At 46.0% G+C, this 13,239-nt stretch overlaps 1 protein-coding gene across 4 annotated transcripts in view; it reads right to left on the minus strand.

The window, feature by feature from the left end:
• DPYD (dihydropyrimidine dehydrogenase) overlaps positions 1-13,239 on the minus strand; it is a 701,931-nt gene that overhangs the window by 470,324 nt on the left and 218,368 nt on the right. For all 4 annotated transcript variants that reach the window (XM_019479122.2, XM_006265262.4, XM_014599709.3 and 1 more), the window contains one exon: positions 7,433-7,629. In XM_019479122.2, the coding sequence (XP_019334667.1) occupies positions 7,433-7,629 (197 nt within the window). The remainder of the gene's footprint in view (positions 1-7,432; positions 7,630-13,239) is intronic.

Raw genomic sequence — 13,239 nt, forward strand, 5'->3', positions numbered from 1 at the left:
TGACAAGCTCTACAGTAGTACCCATAGGCTCCTTCATGTCGGGAGGTTCTGTCCGAGGCCATCCACGCTGGGGCAGAAGTTCCATACAGCGTAGGAACCTTTTCCTCATCTTCTGGGCTTGGATCAGGTACCATGTCCTCCAACCTCCAACAATGCCAATTATAATGGTGGGTTAGTACTAGCGTATTCCAGGTCTTAGACTCCCCTTGAAAATGTGGGTCGATTCTTCCCGCGTCCAGCAAGGGTAACAATGTGGCACCAGGAGCGCGTAGCGTCCCATGCCCCCTTGCTAACGGCTCCACCAGTTGTTCAGCTAGGAGAATCTTTCCCATAGCTCCATATCAATGTTGCGCCGCTTGGAGCGTCTTATGGGCCATGTATACTAACTCAACGCGGGGGTTGTGCACGACAGCCCACACGTGGTTGGTGGTGAATCCAAGGGTTACGGTTAGTGACTCACCCAGATCGATGGCATGGAGTTGTGTACCTTTAACCGTGGTTAGCAGGCGAAGCAGATTCTGCTGATCCTTTTCCGTCCAAGGCGTGGACTTTCGGGACTTGTCGCGAATCTGTCGCTGTAATTTAGTGAGGAGTGCCAGATCACTAGGTCCAATATAATGTCGATACCAATTTAAATGACCCAAAAGCTGTTGAAAATGCCTCTTAGTGACAGGGTGGAACGTTTTTAGCGGATCGATGTTAGGACCCTCATGCGAGACTCCGTGGCGAATGGAACCGATGTATCGAGTGCCAAGGAATGTAATGTCATCTACGGGATGTAGGCTTGACTTTTCCTCGTTGATGGTCCATCCCTCACTTTGAAGGTGAGCAACTAGTTGGTCTACTACACTGGCAACTACAGAGCTATCGCGACCCATGATGGCAATATCATACACATAACTCCAAATTTTTAATTCTTTTTCTGGGGGAAGAGAGTGCAAGGCTCGAAAATTCTTCAGGGTGTTATTCATGGCACCAGTGGCTAATGATGGAGCGTTGCAATATCCTTTCAGACAAACTGTCCACCTGTACATGATGCCATCAATACACATATTCAATATTCCTTCCAGGTCAGTTATTGGGATAGAAAAGAACATATTTTTTAGATCTAACGTAACTCCGACCCACGGACTTTGCTGGAACTGTGCCATCTCAAACATACATTGTGGCAGAGTAGACAGATTAGGTTGTTGAAGTACTTGGCATCTTCTATTGACTTCTCGATAGTCTACAACCAACCGGGCTTCATTAGGCTTCCCAGGTTTCACCGCTTCCCATCCTGATGATAGGTAGGTGCTGGCTGTTACGGTCTTAATACAGCCTCGTCACTCGAGTCGCTGCAGAAGGTTAGTAAGGGACTGTTTCAGAGAATCCTTAGTTGGGATTGGCCGATATCGCCAGGTGGAAGTGTCACGAAGTGTTGGTCGATGCCAGTCCTGCTCTGGGATAATTATGGGTAATGCCTGTAGCACTTGCTCCTTGAGGTCAAGCGTTTTTATCCCCGGGATTCCTAAAATGTTGATGCCCCCTAGAACAGCCTCTAGAGGATATCGGTGGTCCTGAACCCAAAACTTGACCTTCATTGTGATGGCGATAGCATTAAGCCCTTGTACCTTGATCGTCTTGGTAGTCTTTTGATGAGGTATCATTGAGGTAATCACATTGGTCTGAGCTCCAGTATCAAGAAGAAAAAATACCTGTTGTTGGTCATCTGGATTGGTAGGGTTGTAAACAGTGAGTTCAGCGTATGGTCGAGAATCAGTAGGATCAGGTCTGAATTGAGGAAGGCCGCTGTCGGAGCTGATGGCCATTACTCATTTTTTGACGGATCCTCAAAATTAAATCCCAATGCTTCAGCCATACTGGTCTGGGCCTTGTCTCCCAAAAGTCTCAATTGAGCCTTTGTTAGTCCGGTGTGAGCGAGAAGAAATCCGAACATAGTTCTTTCCTTCAGAGTTCTTTCTTTCGAGGTTCTTTCTTTTGGGGTCCTTGGAGGTGACCCCCATGGCTCTCGTCGAGGGGTATACCCTGGACGCCTAGGCCTCAATGTTTCAGCCAGGTACGCTGAAGGTCGATCCCTTGTGTCATTAGAAGCTTCCTCACCTTGCTTCATAAGTGCCTGCAATCGTGGGAGATGGCCTAAAAGACTTCCCACTGGTTGACCTGCCATCGGGTTCAAGAAGAGTCGGAGTGTAACAGCGTTTGCTCCTCCGTATACCTCCACGCAGGCATCTATAGCTTCCAAGGTCGTTGGAATTGCCCCGGGGTCCGATAGGTGACGATGAGCCCATCTCTCTTTTCGCTGGACTGCTGTTAGTCCCATTGGATTTGTTCTTGGGCTCCATGAGAGATACGACACTCCAACTATAGCCAGGAGAAGTTGTTCTGCAGTAGCCTTCTTCGGGCAACCCTCGTGCCAGGTGTGAAATTTGTGGGTTACCTGTCCTACCACAAGCGCTGGGAGCGGGATGGGCCAGTGGGCACTGTCTGTGACCACATTCAAAACAGTAGCACGTCCTCCGCTCCACGCTGCTTGTCGTGTCAGGGCACTCGCTTCTTCCTTATCCAGAGTGTCCGATCCAAATTCTACTATCAGTCTTCCTAAACATATGGCCAAGGTTTCTTCCGGCCTTATTTTGGATTCTTTGCAAAGCTCTTGTATCTCTGGTCTGGTGCGTGTACGAGAGATAGTGGTGGTACGTGTAGCACCATCTTCATCCTCAACATGCTTCGTCACAGCTATCGCGTAAGCTGCGGCAGAGAGAGGGTTAAATTCTGCATCTGGGAGCATTGGGTATATCCCTCCTCCCATTGCCCCCTCCCCGTGGTAAAGAGGCGTGATTGCAGGAAATGACGTCACCTCAGGGGGTGGAGTCACCAAGGGAATCCCCGCCGGGTCTTCCAAAACTCCGCCCCTCCTTTCCAGGTTCCCCGGGTAGCTCACGCTTCTTTTGGTGCCATTTTCTGCTAGCAGCATCATGCGGCTGGCACTGTTAACAAACGCTGCTCCGGAGCCCTTTGCTGTCCGCTCCAGCGACTCCTTACCCGCAGTATGCATCTGAGCCTCCAAATTCGCGTATTCCCTTAATAGGCCCGTTACTGCACGGAACAGCACATTTATCATCTTTCCCTTTTTCCATTTAATTAGACCCCACTTCGGCTTGTGACGGCCCTTAGTTTCCAAATCCTCTCGTAGCTGAACGAGGAGCTCATGGCCCCGCAACTCAGGCACCAAATCCGGACAGTTGAACCAGTCCGCGGGGGTGGGTTCCCCCCCCCCTCCTTCAACTATCGGGTGCATTGGGCGAACTCCTGAGCGGGGGTCAGCTTTTCTGCCTTCTGCGCTTTCACCCCGGCTAGAGATATTGTTGATGTTTCCTCCGGGGGCTGATAGTAAACCCGGTCGCTCCCCATTATGCATCCGAACTCCCCTAGGGATAGCTTTGTTCTCCATTCTTTCACCATGGCCTCTTCTCTTTGAGAAGTAACTATCAATACTTCTTTCCTCCCCTTCTACCGCCTGGTGGTAAGCGATATGCGCCCATAGATCGTTAGCATTCTCTACGTGGCGGTTCCCGGGGCGTCAGGGGCAGCACCCAATTAAGTTCTTCTCCATCACCGTGCCCTTTAATCCCATCCTCATCGCCATGTCTCGGCCGGGCTGAGCCAACTCGAGGTGATTCAGAATTTACCCGTTCGTCAGGGTGGGCTGGTGAATGGAGAGGCAGACGAGGTTTAATGGTTGTAAAAAAACTTTACTTACGTCACGGGTGACTGCGACGGAAACGGTTCGGTCGTCTGGACAACAATGTGAGTTGCTCCAGCTGGCGAGGCCAATGCCAGTAAATCCATCCGTAATTCAAGCAGGCGGGAAAAGGGTACGTCTGGGACTGCGTTCGGCGACGGGAAGAGGGATCGATAGGTGATCAGTCTATCGATCAGCTAGCCGCAAGTCAGATCTCTAAGAGGCACTCTGCAGCGTGCTCAAAGCTCTTCGACTTGGGCGGAAGTCGCGCTAGTTTTTAAACGGCCAGCAAGCCAATTACCGGCCACCACATGTGAATAATTTAGCACTAGCCAATTACGGGGCACGAATTTACATCCGAATGGCGGGAACTCTTTGTACCGTGCATTTCTGTGCTGCAAAGAGAAAATGCATCCTGCAAAGACAGCTTGCAAATTGGCGGGAACTCTCTCCTGCACGCGGGTTCTCTATGCAGCAAAACCCTCGCTGCACAAGAGGCTCTCGTGTGTCAAGAAAATTCCATAGTGCTGAGGCACCAAACTCACTGGGTTATGACAGTTCAACTGTAGCTTATGCAAGTATTTCTCAGTAAACATAACCTACACCTTTTAAATTAGCCATATAGAAGAAAAACATTTTCTATTTCTCCAGAGGTAACAGAACACCTAAGTCACAATAGGCTTTAACAATCAGAAGGTACTCCTTAATGATCTTAAACAACTATAAATCCTGAGGTTTGAAATAACATCCTGATCATACAGATATAGAGGTTCTGTGACTGACACACACACACACACACACACACACACACCCCCCCCCAGATTCCAAAACTGATTTGGTCTTTTTAAACATTCTAAATAGCTTACAGAGGCATGAGAAGCCTCTGGTCTTTGAACTAGTTCTGAAAAAATATGCTGTTATCAAAGCACTGTGGCTGCAATTATGGATGGCTGCTGTCTCAGATCAACCTCTCTTCTATTCCAATGTCAAAGTGAGGGCAAAATGAGTAAATGCCACAACCTGCCCTTAATCCAGATGTGGAAGTACCATTAAATGTCAAACAGTGCTTTGTACAAAGAATGGGAATAAAACATGACCATTGTTAGGGTTGTTACTAATCATGTTGTCTTCAAGAAACCAGAAAGATGCAGCAAAATGCTCAGTTCAGCCACTAAGATCTCCAAGATCCCTAAAGAAAGCTACTTTTTTCCCCTTAATGGGACAGATGATTAAGTCATATTTGTTGAATGTGTATGGGACTGCAAAAGGTGGGTGCAGCATAAAGTTCACCTTCTTCATTTACTGATATTTATTTAATTCAAGCAAAGAAAGGATTATAACTGTTCGGTAACATAAAACTGTAAACTGGCACCAGAGTAAAGTGGTGCTATAGAAAACAGGAGGCTCTTGGGGGATTCTTTGGGGGGGAGGGGCGGGTGGGGGTTGTTTTTTGTTTTTGCAAGTGATTGCAACCAACTTTCAATAGAACATTTACAAAAAAAGCAACACAGTGCTTTAATAAGCAGACCAATACACCTTGAACAAAACCTGCAATCCTTTAGAATCCCCTGGATTCTACTAAAATAAGTCTATGTAGAGAAACTACTGTACCACAAACAGCTAAAATAACACTTTGGTAATTAGGCAGAACACTTTTAAACCTAAACAGCAACATGGAAACCCTCAGCTCTACTTATCTGCCATTGGCTCTATACCCTTGAGAGAGTCTTTTAAGTATTTGACATTTGGGGTTAGTAGTGTTGCTTCAGGGATAAATTTGGACTTTTAATGTGTCATTTTTTACTTTGATTTGAATCTCTGAAATTGCATCATATTTATTTGCATACCACAGGGATTTTTCTGCCCAAAACCTAGCCCTCCAAAGCTGAGGTGCATGTCTTAAGCAGGAAAGCTGATTTCTGGGCAGAAGCACAACATATCCTTGCAAGCCCCACAGCACTGAGAGCTGTCTTCATCTGGTAGACCACAGGATTTCTAAGAGGGAAGCCTAAAAAAGATTTCTCAAGTATATTCATAATGTTTGAACACCTGAAAAGCAACATATTCCAGAAGTTACACACACTACAATGACAAGTCCTGTCTTTGAATGTGATTATAGATCGCACAATGAAATGTTCAGAAGCATGGAGACCTTGTAATGGCTGCCAAGGGCTCTGCCTCTCTTTGGGCCATGAAGCAGCAACGGTGAAGTCCAGTGTTAATCCTCCCACAACTGCTTCCAATGGCAGTAGTTTTGCTCCATACAGTCAGCTCTCCGTCATGATTGGACTTTTTTTTCACTGTGCTTTCCCCAAACAAGTTGTGTCTTATTTGAAGGAGGGAAAGGAGGCAGACCGGGGAAGTGTGTGGTCTACAAGAAAATATGGTATGTTCCAACTATTCAAACTCTAAAATGTGTTGACATATATTTAGAGGTGCCAGCAGACTTAAATTACACTTATAGCAGTAGAAATGCATCCCCCAGCACAGAGGGCCTATACTACACCTTCTGAACCATGAAAACATCACTTAAAGCTTTTACCACACATAGCTATGGAGCTGCTTTCTCAACTGTATAGTTACCCAAAAAAATCCCATTTAGCTGGGATTTATGGATGTCTGGGGGATTTTAGGGGTAAATTTTATGCTGCCAATAGTAAGTTAATATTCTTCCATGTCTATGTACATCAAGAACACTTCATAAGCATTCTGAAGCATTCTGAAGCATTCAAAGTTTCCACCATTTTTGCATAACTGAAAAGCATTTACAAACAGCTATTTAATTATTTTACAAAGTAGAGCCAGAATCATAAAAATTCATCATGTTTTAAATGTCACTTTTGGATTAGAGGGCTAGACTTTCTGAAGGATTCAATACCAGAAGTACTGCAGCATTTTATAGAGTGAACATAAAGTGCCCAGGAGTGTATATCAGTCACTAAATAGAGTGGCTATACCTGCCTGAAGAAAATCTGTTAAGGACATTTTGTGTCCTGCATCACCAATAAGTGAAAATCTTTTTAGAAAGCCAGATACAGTAGACCTAGATCTCTTCTCTATTTAACTGTTGCAACAAAGCAGAAAATCAGATCTGTTTAGCAAAATAATACTCCGATGCAATTACTATTAAAAAACATGTACTTTGTTTAGTGTGGATCATTTCTTAAATTAGAATAAATTTTAAAAGGTATAGAATTTAGAACCAAATTTTAAAAACGCATACACCTCCTTCAGACCTCACAGTTCCTCAATGATTCCAAGGTTTGCTTATGCAAACAAAATTGCTTTCTGTCCAATTCCAAATGGCCAGTGTACAAGCATTTTAGAGTGCATGAGCATTATTAATAAATGACAGTCTATTAGTTTCAATTCTTTTTATACCTCCATGGTAAATATAAGGGCTAGGAAGTAAGATGCAAATGTTTCCTTTCATAATAGTCATAAACTGCTCTGAGTTTTTTTTTTCTTTCTTTTGAGGAAAAAAAAATCAATTTCTCAATAGGCTGAACTTGAACAGGATTTTTTTTAATAAAGATTACTCTTAGTTGTATATGTTACCAAATAATGAATAATTTTAAATAAAAAGTAACTTTTCCAAAAATATAGTATTTCCAGTTACCATCTTTTATATTCCAAACGCCCTCACAACCATCAGATATATTGGTTCTCTTTTTTTTTTTATTTTACCTTAAGCCACCAACGTATTCCTGCTTTTCAAATATGGTGATGTCAGAGTAGCCTAATCGAGCCAGATATGAAGCACAGCTTATACTTGCAGGCCCCGCACCAATGAGAGCTACCTTCACCTGGTAGGCTTCAGGCATTTTGAAGAGGGGAGGTAGAGAAGGATTTCTAATCTGAGGAATGTTCATAGCTTTGAACACCTAAAAAATAAAACATTTCAAAACTTACATACTTTTCAATGATAATTCCTGTTTTTGAGTTTTATAATGAATGACATGACGGAGTTTTCAATTTCATTATAAATAGTACATATGTCAAAAATCACTATTTTAGTTCATTAAGACACATTACCCAGCGTACAAAATGTATCAATATATCCCAGAAAGTTCTCTCTCAAAGAATTCCTTTTATTTCAGATAGGGACAGAAGTTAAACATAAACCAGTTTAAGTGATCAGAAACTGGCTTAAACCTGTAACAGAACATAAGTGTACATAAACCAGTTTCAAAATGCCCAAAGCTGGTTTAAAATAAACCTGGTTGAATGTAGTATCAGACTTTAACTGATTTGGGTCAAACTGGTTTATGAAACTTCTGTCCCAGATCCCTTCCTGGTTTAAGTTAAATCAGAGTCCTACAACATCCCAGCATGCTCTGCAGCCCTGGGCTGGGCTGTCTGTTACAGCCACGTGGGGTTGACCCTACCCCTCTTCTCCCTAGCTGGAGCACTATCACTACTCTGATTGGCTAAGAAAAGGGTGGGGATGGGAAACCCTGCTCAGGAGTGCTGCTGGGTCTGCCTGGCAAGGGGACAGCAGCCCTTGCCGGGAGTCCCCAGTGGCCCACTCCCTTGCTGCTCCAATAAGTAGTGCCTGCTTTGCGTGTTTATGGCATTTCGCAAATGTATCTGATAATATGTCCTCCTAACTCTGTTGTCAGGGAATAGATTCTCACCTTTTATAAATTGCTTAGATCAACAAAGCTACACTAATTTATAGTATTTTAGGATCTGGACCTGGCAGGAGCGGGGATGGGGCTAGACCCCAGTAGCCTGAGGGGAAGCAGAGGTTTCATCCCCTCATTGCGGGGGGGCTCAGGCACCAATAGGCTCTGCTCATGCATCCGAGGCCATGCATCCAGGGCTGTGGCAGCCACATGCCAGTAGCCTGAGGGGAAAGGGGGTGGGGGTTTAATCCCCCCCATTGCAGGCAGCAGCAGCAGGGGCACCGACAGGCCTCCCTGGGCTGAGTCCCTCCATGGAGCAGCCAGCTGGCAGCAGGGAAGGGGTTACAGCCTGACTCACTGCTGCCTCTTCCTGCAGCAGCCTGGGCTGGTGCAGCCCCAGGGGTCAGAAATCGTCCTTCATTGCCTGCTCCTCCAGCTCTCCACATGGGGGCCATGGTTTGCAGGTGGGCTGCAGCTGCTGTGTGGCTCCACCCCGCTCTCCCTCTCCTGACAGTGGTGGCAATAGAACAGACTATTGCAGCAGGTGCAGGAGAAGCACCTGTCACCCATTGCCTGCTCGCAGCAATGCCAGGCACTTGGGGCAGGCTGCTGCAGGCCAGGGGTGTGGGACTCAGCAGGGGGAGGCAATGGATTGCTGCAGCCCAGTCTAGCACACGCTTGTAGCCCAAGGGCCTAGGCAGTGACTGGCCTGTGGCAGCCCACCCCAAGCAGGCAGAGGGTGACAGGTGCTTCACCTGCGCCTGCCACAATAGCTCACTCTACCACCACCAACAGGAGAGGGAGGGGGCAGCTTGCCATGGGCCACTTGCTGCCTACAGTCTTGGGCTGTGGGGCTGGGCCGGGCCAGGTTGAACTCCTGGGAGCTCAGGACAGGCTTCTGCAAGCCAGGGGCATGGGCAGTGGCAGGGGGAGGCAATGGACCACTGCAACCTGGTCTGGCCCAGGCCTGCGGCCCAGGGGTGTAGGCAGCAACTGTCCCCCCCTCCCTAACCCAGTGGTGGAGGGAACCATTACAGTGGGTAGAGGTGAGGCACCTGTCACCTGCTGCCTGCTCACAGCAGTGCCAGGTGCTTGAGGCAGGCTGCCATAGCCCAACCACTGTCTAGGCTCCTGGGTTGCGGGGACAGGCCAGATTGAGCTATGGTGGTCCATTGCCTCCCCCCACCTAGGCCCACACTGTTGGCCTACAGCAGCCCATCCAGAGCACCTGGCACTGCCACAAGCAGACAGAGGGTAACAGGTGCTTTACCTGTGCCCATCACAATAGTTCACTCTGCCACCGCTGGGAAAGGGATGGGGCCAGCTGCAGCCCACCTGCTACTGTGGCCCCCACGCAGGTCTAGAAGTGGGAAGTGATGGGTGCTGATCCCCACCCCCCAGAGCTGCCCCAGCTTGGGCTACGCTGCCACAGTGGGAAGCAGCAGTAAGGTGGGCTGTAACTAGTCCTGGCTCTGCCCCCCTCCCTTAGCCAGGTCATATCCCCCCTCCCTATCCCCTGCCCATAGCTGGCTGGCTGCTTTTCAGAGGGACTTGGCCCAGAGCACCCTGTCAGTGCCCCTGCTGCCTGCAATGGAGGGACTAAATCCATCCCTTCCCTCAGGCTACTGGTGTCTGGCCGCCTCAGCCCCAGGTGCACAAGTGGAGCCTATTAGTGCCTGCACCACCACCCCTGCAATGAGGGGATTAAACCCTCGCTTCCCCTCAGGCTACCAGGGTCTGGCCCCATCCCCACACCTGCTGAGTGAGCAGGGGTTGGGGGGCTGGGGACCCCTGATATGGGGTGCTTCCCCCCCCCGCCAGGGTGGGGGGTTTAAACCCCTCCTCAGTCATATTTAGGCCTGGCCAGGCCCTGCCACATCTCCCCAATTTAGTTTCCCTCCAGCCCAAGGCGTGCTCTAGCTCCCCCTCTGGCCTGAGCCACTGCAGTCATATGCCTGCATTTCCGGAGTCAACAGTGAATATCTATTCACTTGCAAATTGGTTCAATCTATGCTGGTTAGATTAATCTGCAAAAATTGAATCAATTCAGGCTCCAGTTTTTTGAATGTCTGTTCCTAGTCTTCATATTTGCCAGTTACTCCTGGTTGGCCAAAAAGTGCTCCTTAGCTTTTTTCACTCTTTCAGTACCAAGACAGGCAGAGAACAGGACCGAGTTAAAGGACAATTATATTAAAATGACAAAAGAATTGCAGACTACCTTTAAATATTCTAGTAATTCACTAGAAACACCATATAGTCAGGTTAAACCATTAGGCTTTCTGTTTTAATTCCTTCTGTGATTCTTCTTGGATTTCATTGAGCTAATCTTCTGGGTCCACATCCTAAAATACCATAAATTAGTGTAACTGTTGATCTAAGCAATTTACAATAGGTGAGAATCTAGCCCCTGACAACACAATTAGAGGTGGACATATTATCAGATACATTTCCAACATGCCATAAACACACAAAGCAGGCACTACTTATTTTTCCTCCATAAAGGTAATAAATATTCTGTGCATGATATCTTCATTAGTGAACTTCTTGGGTGGCCAAATCACCTGGCTTTTAACCTCATGCTTTATACCAGTCATATTACAATAGGAACCAAAACACAAATACATTGTTTGCATGATTAATTGCAAAGTAGTGGAACTCAAGACACTGATACACTGTGCACAATTTAAAGTCTGCACTGATGAAACACCTTCAGAAGACCTCAGAACTATGAGGAGTGAAACTGCTGGAAAACAAGATCCAGGAATAGGGGAAACACCCAACTGGGAAAGATACAATGGGAGACCCTTACTGTACAGAGGGGTTTCTTTCCAAACAAGATCCAGTCTAGCCTTGCTGCTAGAGAAGAAAATGGTCTTTTAGTTACTGACACATTGGGATTCAGGAGATCTGGCTCTGTCATAGCTTTTCTGTATAACCTTAGGAAGGCCACTTACAGACTGATTAAGGCAAACAGGCCCTCTTAAAAATGCTAGTGGGGACCCATCTGCTTCAACAGACACCTAAATACAAGTGAAAAATCCTATCCCAGTGATTCTCAACCAGGGTGCCATGGGATCCTGGGGTACCACCAAATCCTCAGAAGAGTTCTACAAGGTGTGAGGAAATAAGCAGGTAAGTACCGATTCTGGCTTCTCCCTTCCTGGCTGATCAGCCATCCCTACTGCCAAGTCCCTCTCCAAGGAAGTCACCGCTATAATATATAAATTTGTTCTTGAAATTGGGTGACACTTGATTCATACTTATGGAGGCCTGTCTGGAAGTGAAGTCAGAACCACTGATCCTTGAGGCCTTAAGTTTCAAACAGAATCCTACAATTTATGAAAAATAAGCCCCCTTTTTGTGCATCTGTTCCCCTGCTTATCAAATGAGTAGTTAATCCATTTTATCTATTTTTTAAATTAATCTCAGCTAAGAAAGATTTTTTTCTCAGGTCAGATTTGCTAGGATTGTGGGGGTTTTGCTTCTTCTGTTACATGAGGCATGGCCCTTTTCCTAGCATATACACCACCAACTTCTGTGCCACTGGATTGGCAAGGCACAGGCGGTGCCCACTAGTGTAAATGTGGGTGAGTGAGAAGGCCATGAGCCCCAGTCACTGACTTAGGTGCCAAAATTGTCCCCCACCCCTGACAAAGTCCACCTCTTATAACCAAGAGCAGCCTCAGAGCTCTGCTTTTGCAGTAGTCGGTGCATAGACACTGCACTGATGCTGCTTTAAGACCAACAGCCAGAATGGGCAGAGTAAGACTTCCGCACCCCTACCACACTCTCTCAGAACTGTGCTACCTTCCCCTCAGGGTTTGTCCAGGGCTCAAACCCTGCTTGTCCTACCACTTGTGATGCCCTTGTCTTCACTGTTTCTTACCTGTGGCACAGAGTGCCATGTTCAGGGGGGGTTTTAACAATGTTTTGTGGCTGTGGTGTGAGGGGTTAGAATGGACAATTTTTACGTCTGTTTGGATAAAAGGTCACCTGCAAATGCAATGAAGTTGAGTTGATGGCCCTGGAGGCTCCTTCTAGTTCTCTGTTCTAATGTATAAGCTATTGGGCACAGGATCCGTCTCTTACTATGTGCTTGTACATCTCCATTGTTGTTGTCAATGGATGATAATGATGATGATGATGATAATAATAATAATAATAATAGTTGAAGCCAGTTACTTTGACTGAATATATCAAACTTCCTTCTTTCTTTAAAATGGAGAACATGATAGATTTTATTCAACCTTTAGACTTAATCAGCATTTTAATCCCACAGGTAGATAGAAGATTAATATTCCAATATTATAGGTTGGGTAACACTGAAAACCATGTGATAGTGGGAAGGTGTAAGAGGTCTTTCTGCTTTTTGCAGCCTATGCAAAGGTAGGACAGAACCTCCTCTGTCGAATCCTGCCCTTACTGGCAAACACGTATGATTTGTGCTGTAAGGGAAGAATTTGATTCTTAGATTCATAGATGTTAGGGGCTCGAAGGGACCTCTCGGGTTAGATGACCCCAGCAAGGTGAGTATCCAGACTTTTTTGAAGAGATCCAAGAGCATGATCCAGTAACAGTAATCATACAATGAAAGGGGTGCAACAGTTTGTGCTGTTAATGTGAAATGCCAGTGCAGCATCGGACCCTAGAACATGTTTTGCCTCTTTACAGGAGAATCCCTTCAATATTCCCTAGGGACTAAATAAGTCTTTTGTAAATGTGTACTATTAATAAACTTGTTTTATACATTTTATTTAAAAAAGTATACTAAATAAGAACACATCCAAAAAGGTGAAATATATTTAGGATACTAAATAAATTTATTAAGATCACTTATTCTCCTCAGAACAGAAGAACGATATATTT

This window comes from Alligator mississippiensis, chromosome 5 (assembly GCF_030867095.1).
Source record: "Alligator mississippiensis isolate rAllMis1 chromosome 5, rAllMis1, whole genome shotgun sequence".
In the NCBI taxonomy this organism is placed as follows: domain Eukaryota; kingdom Metazoa; phylum Chordata; order Crocodylia; family Alligatoridae; genus Alligator; species Alligator mississippiensis.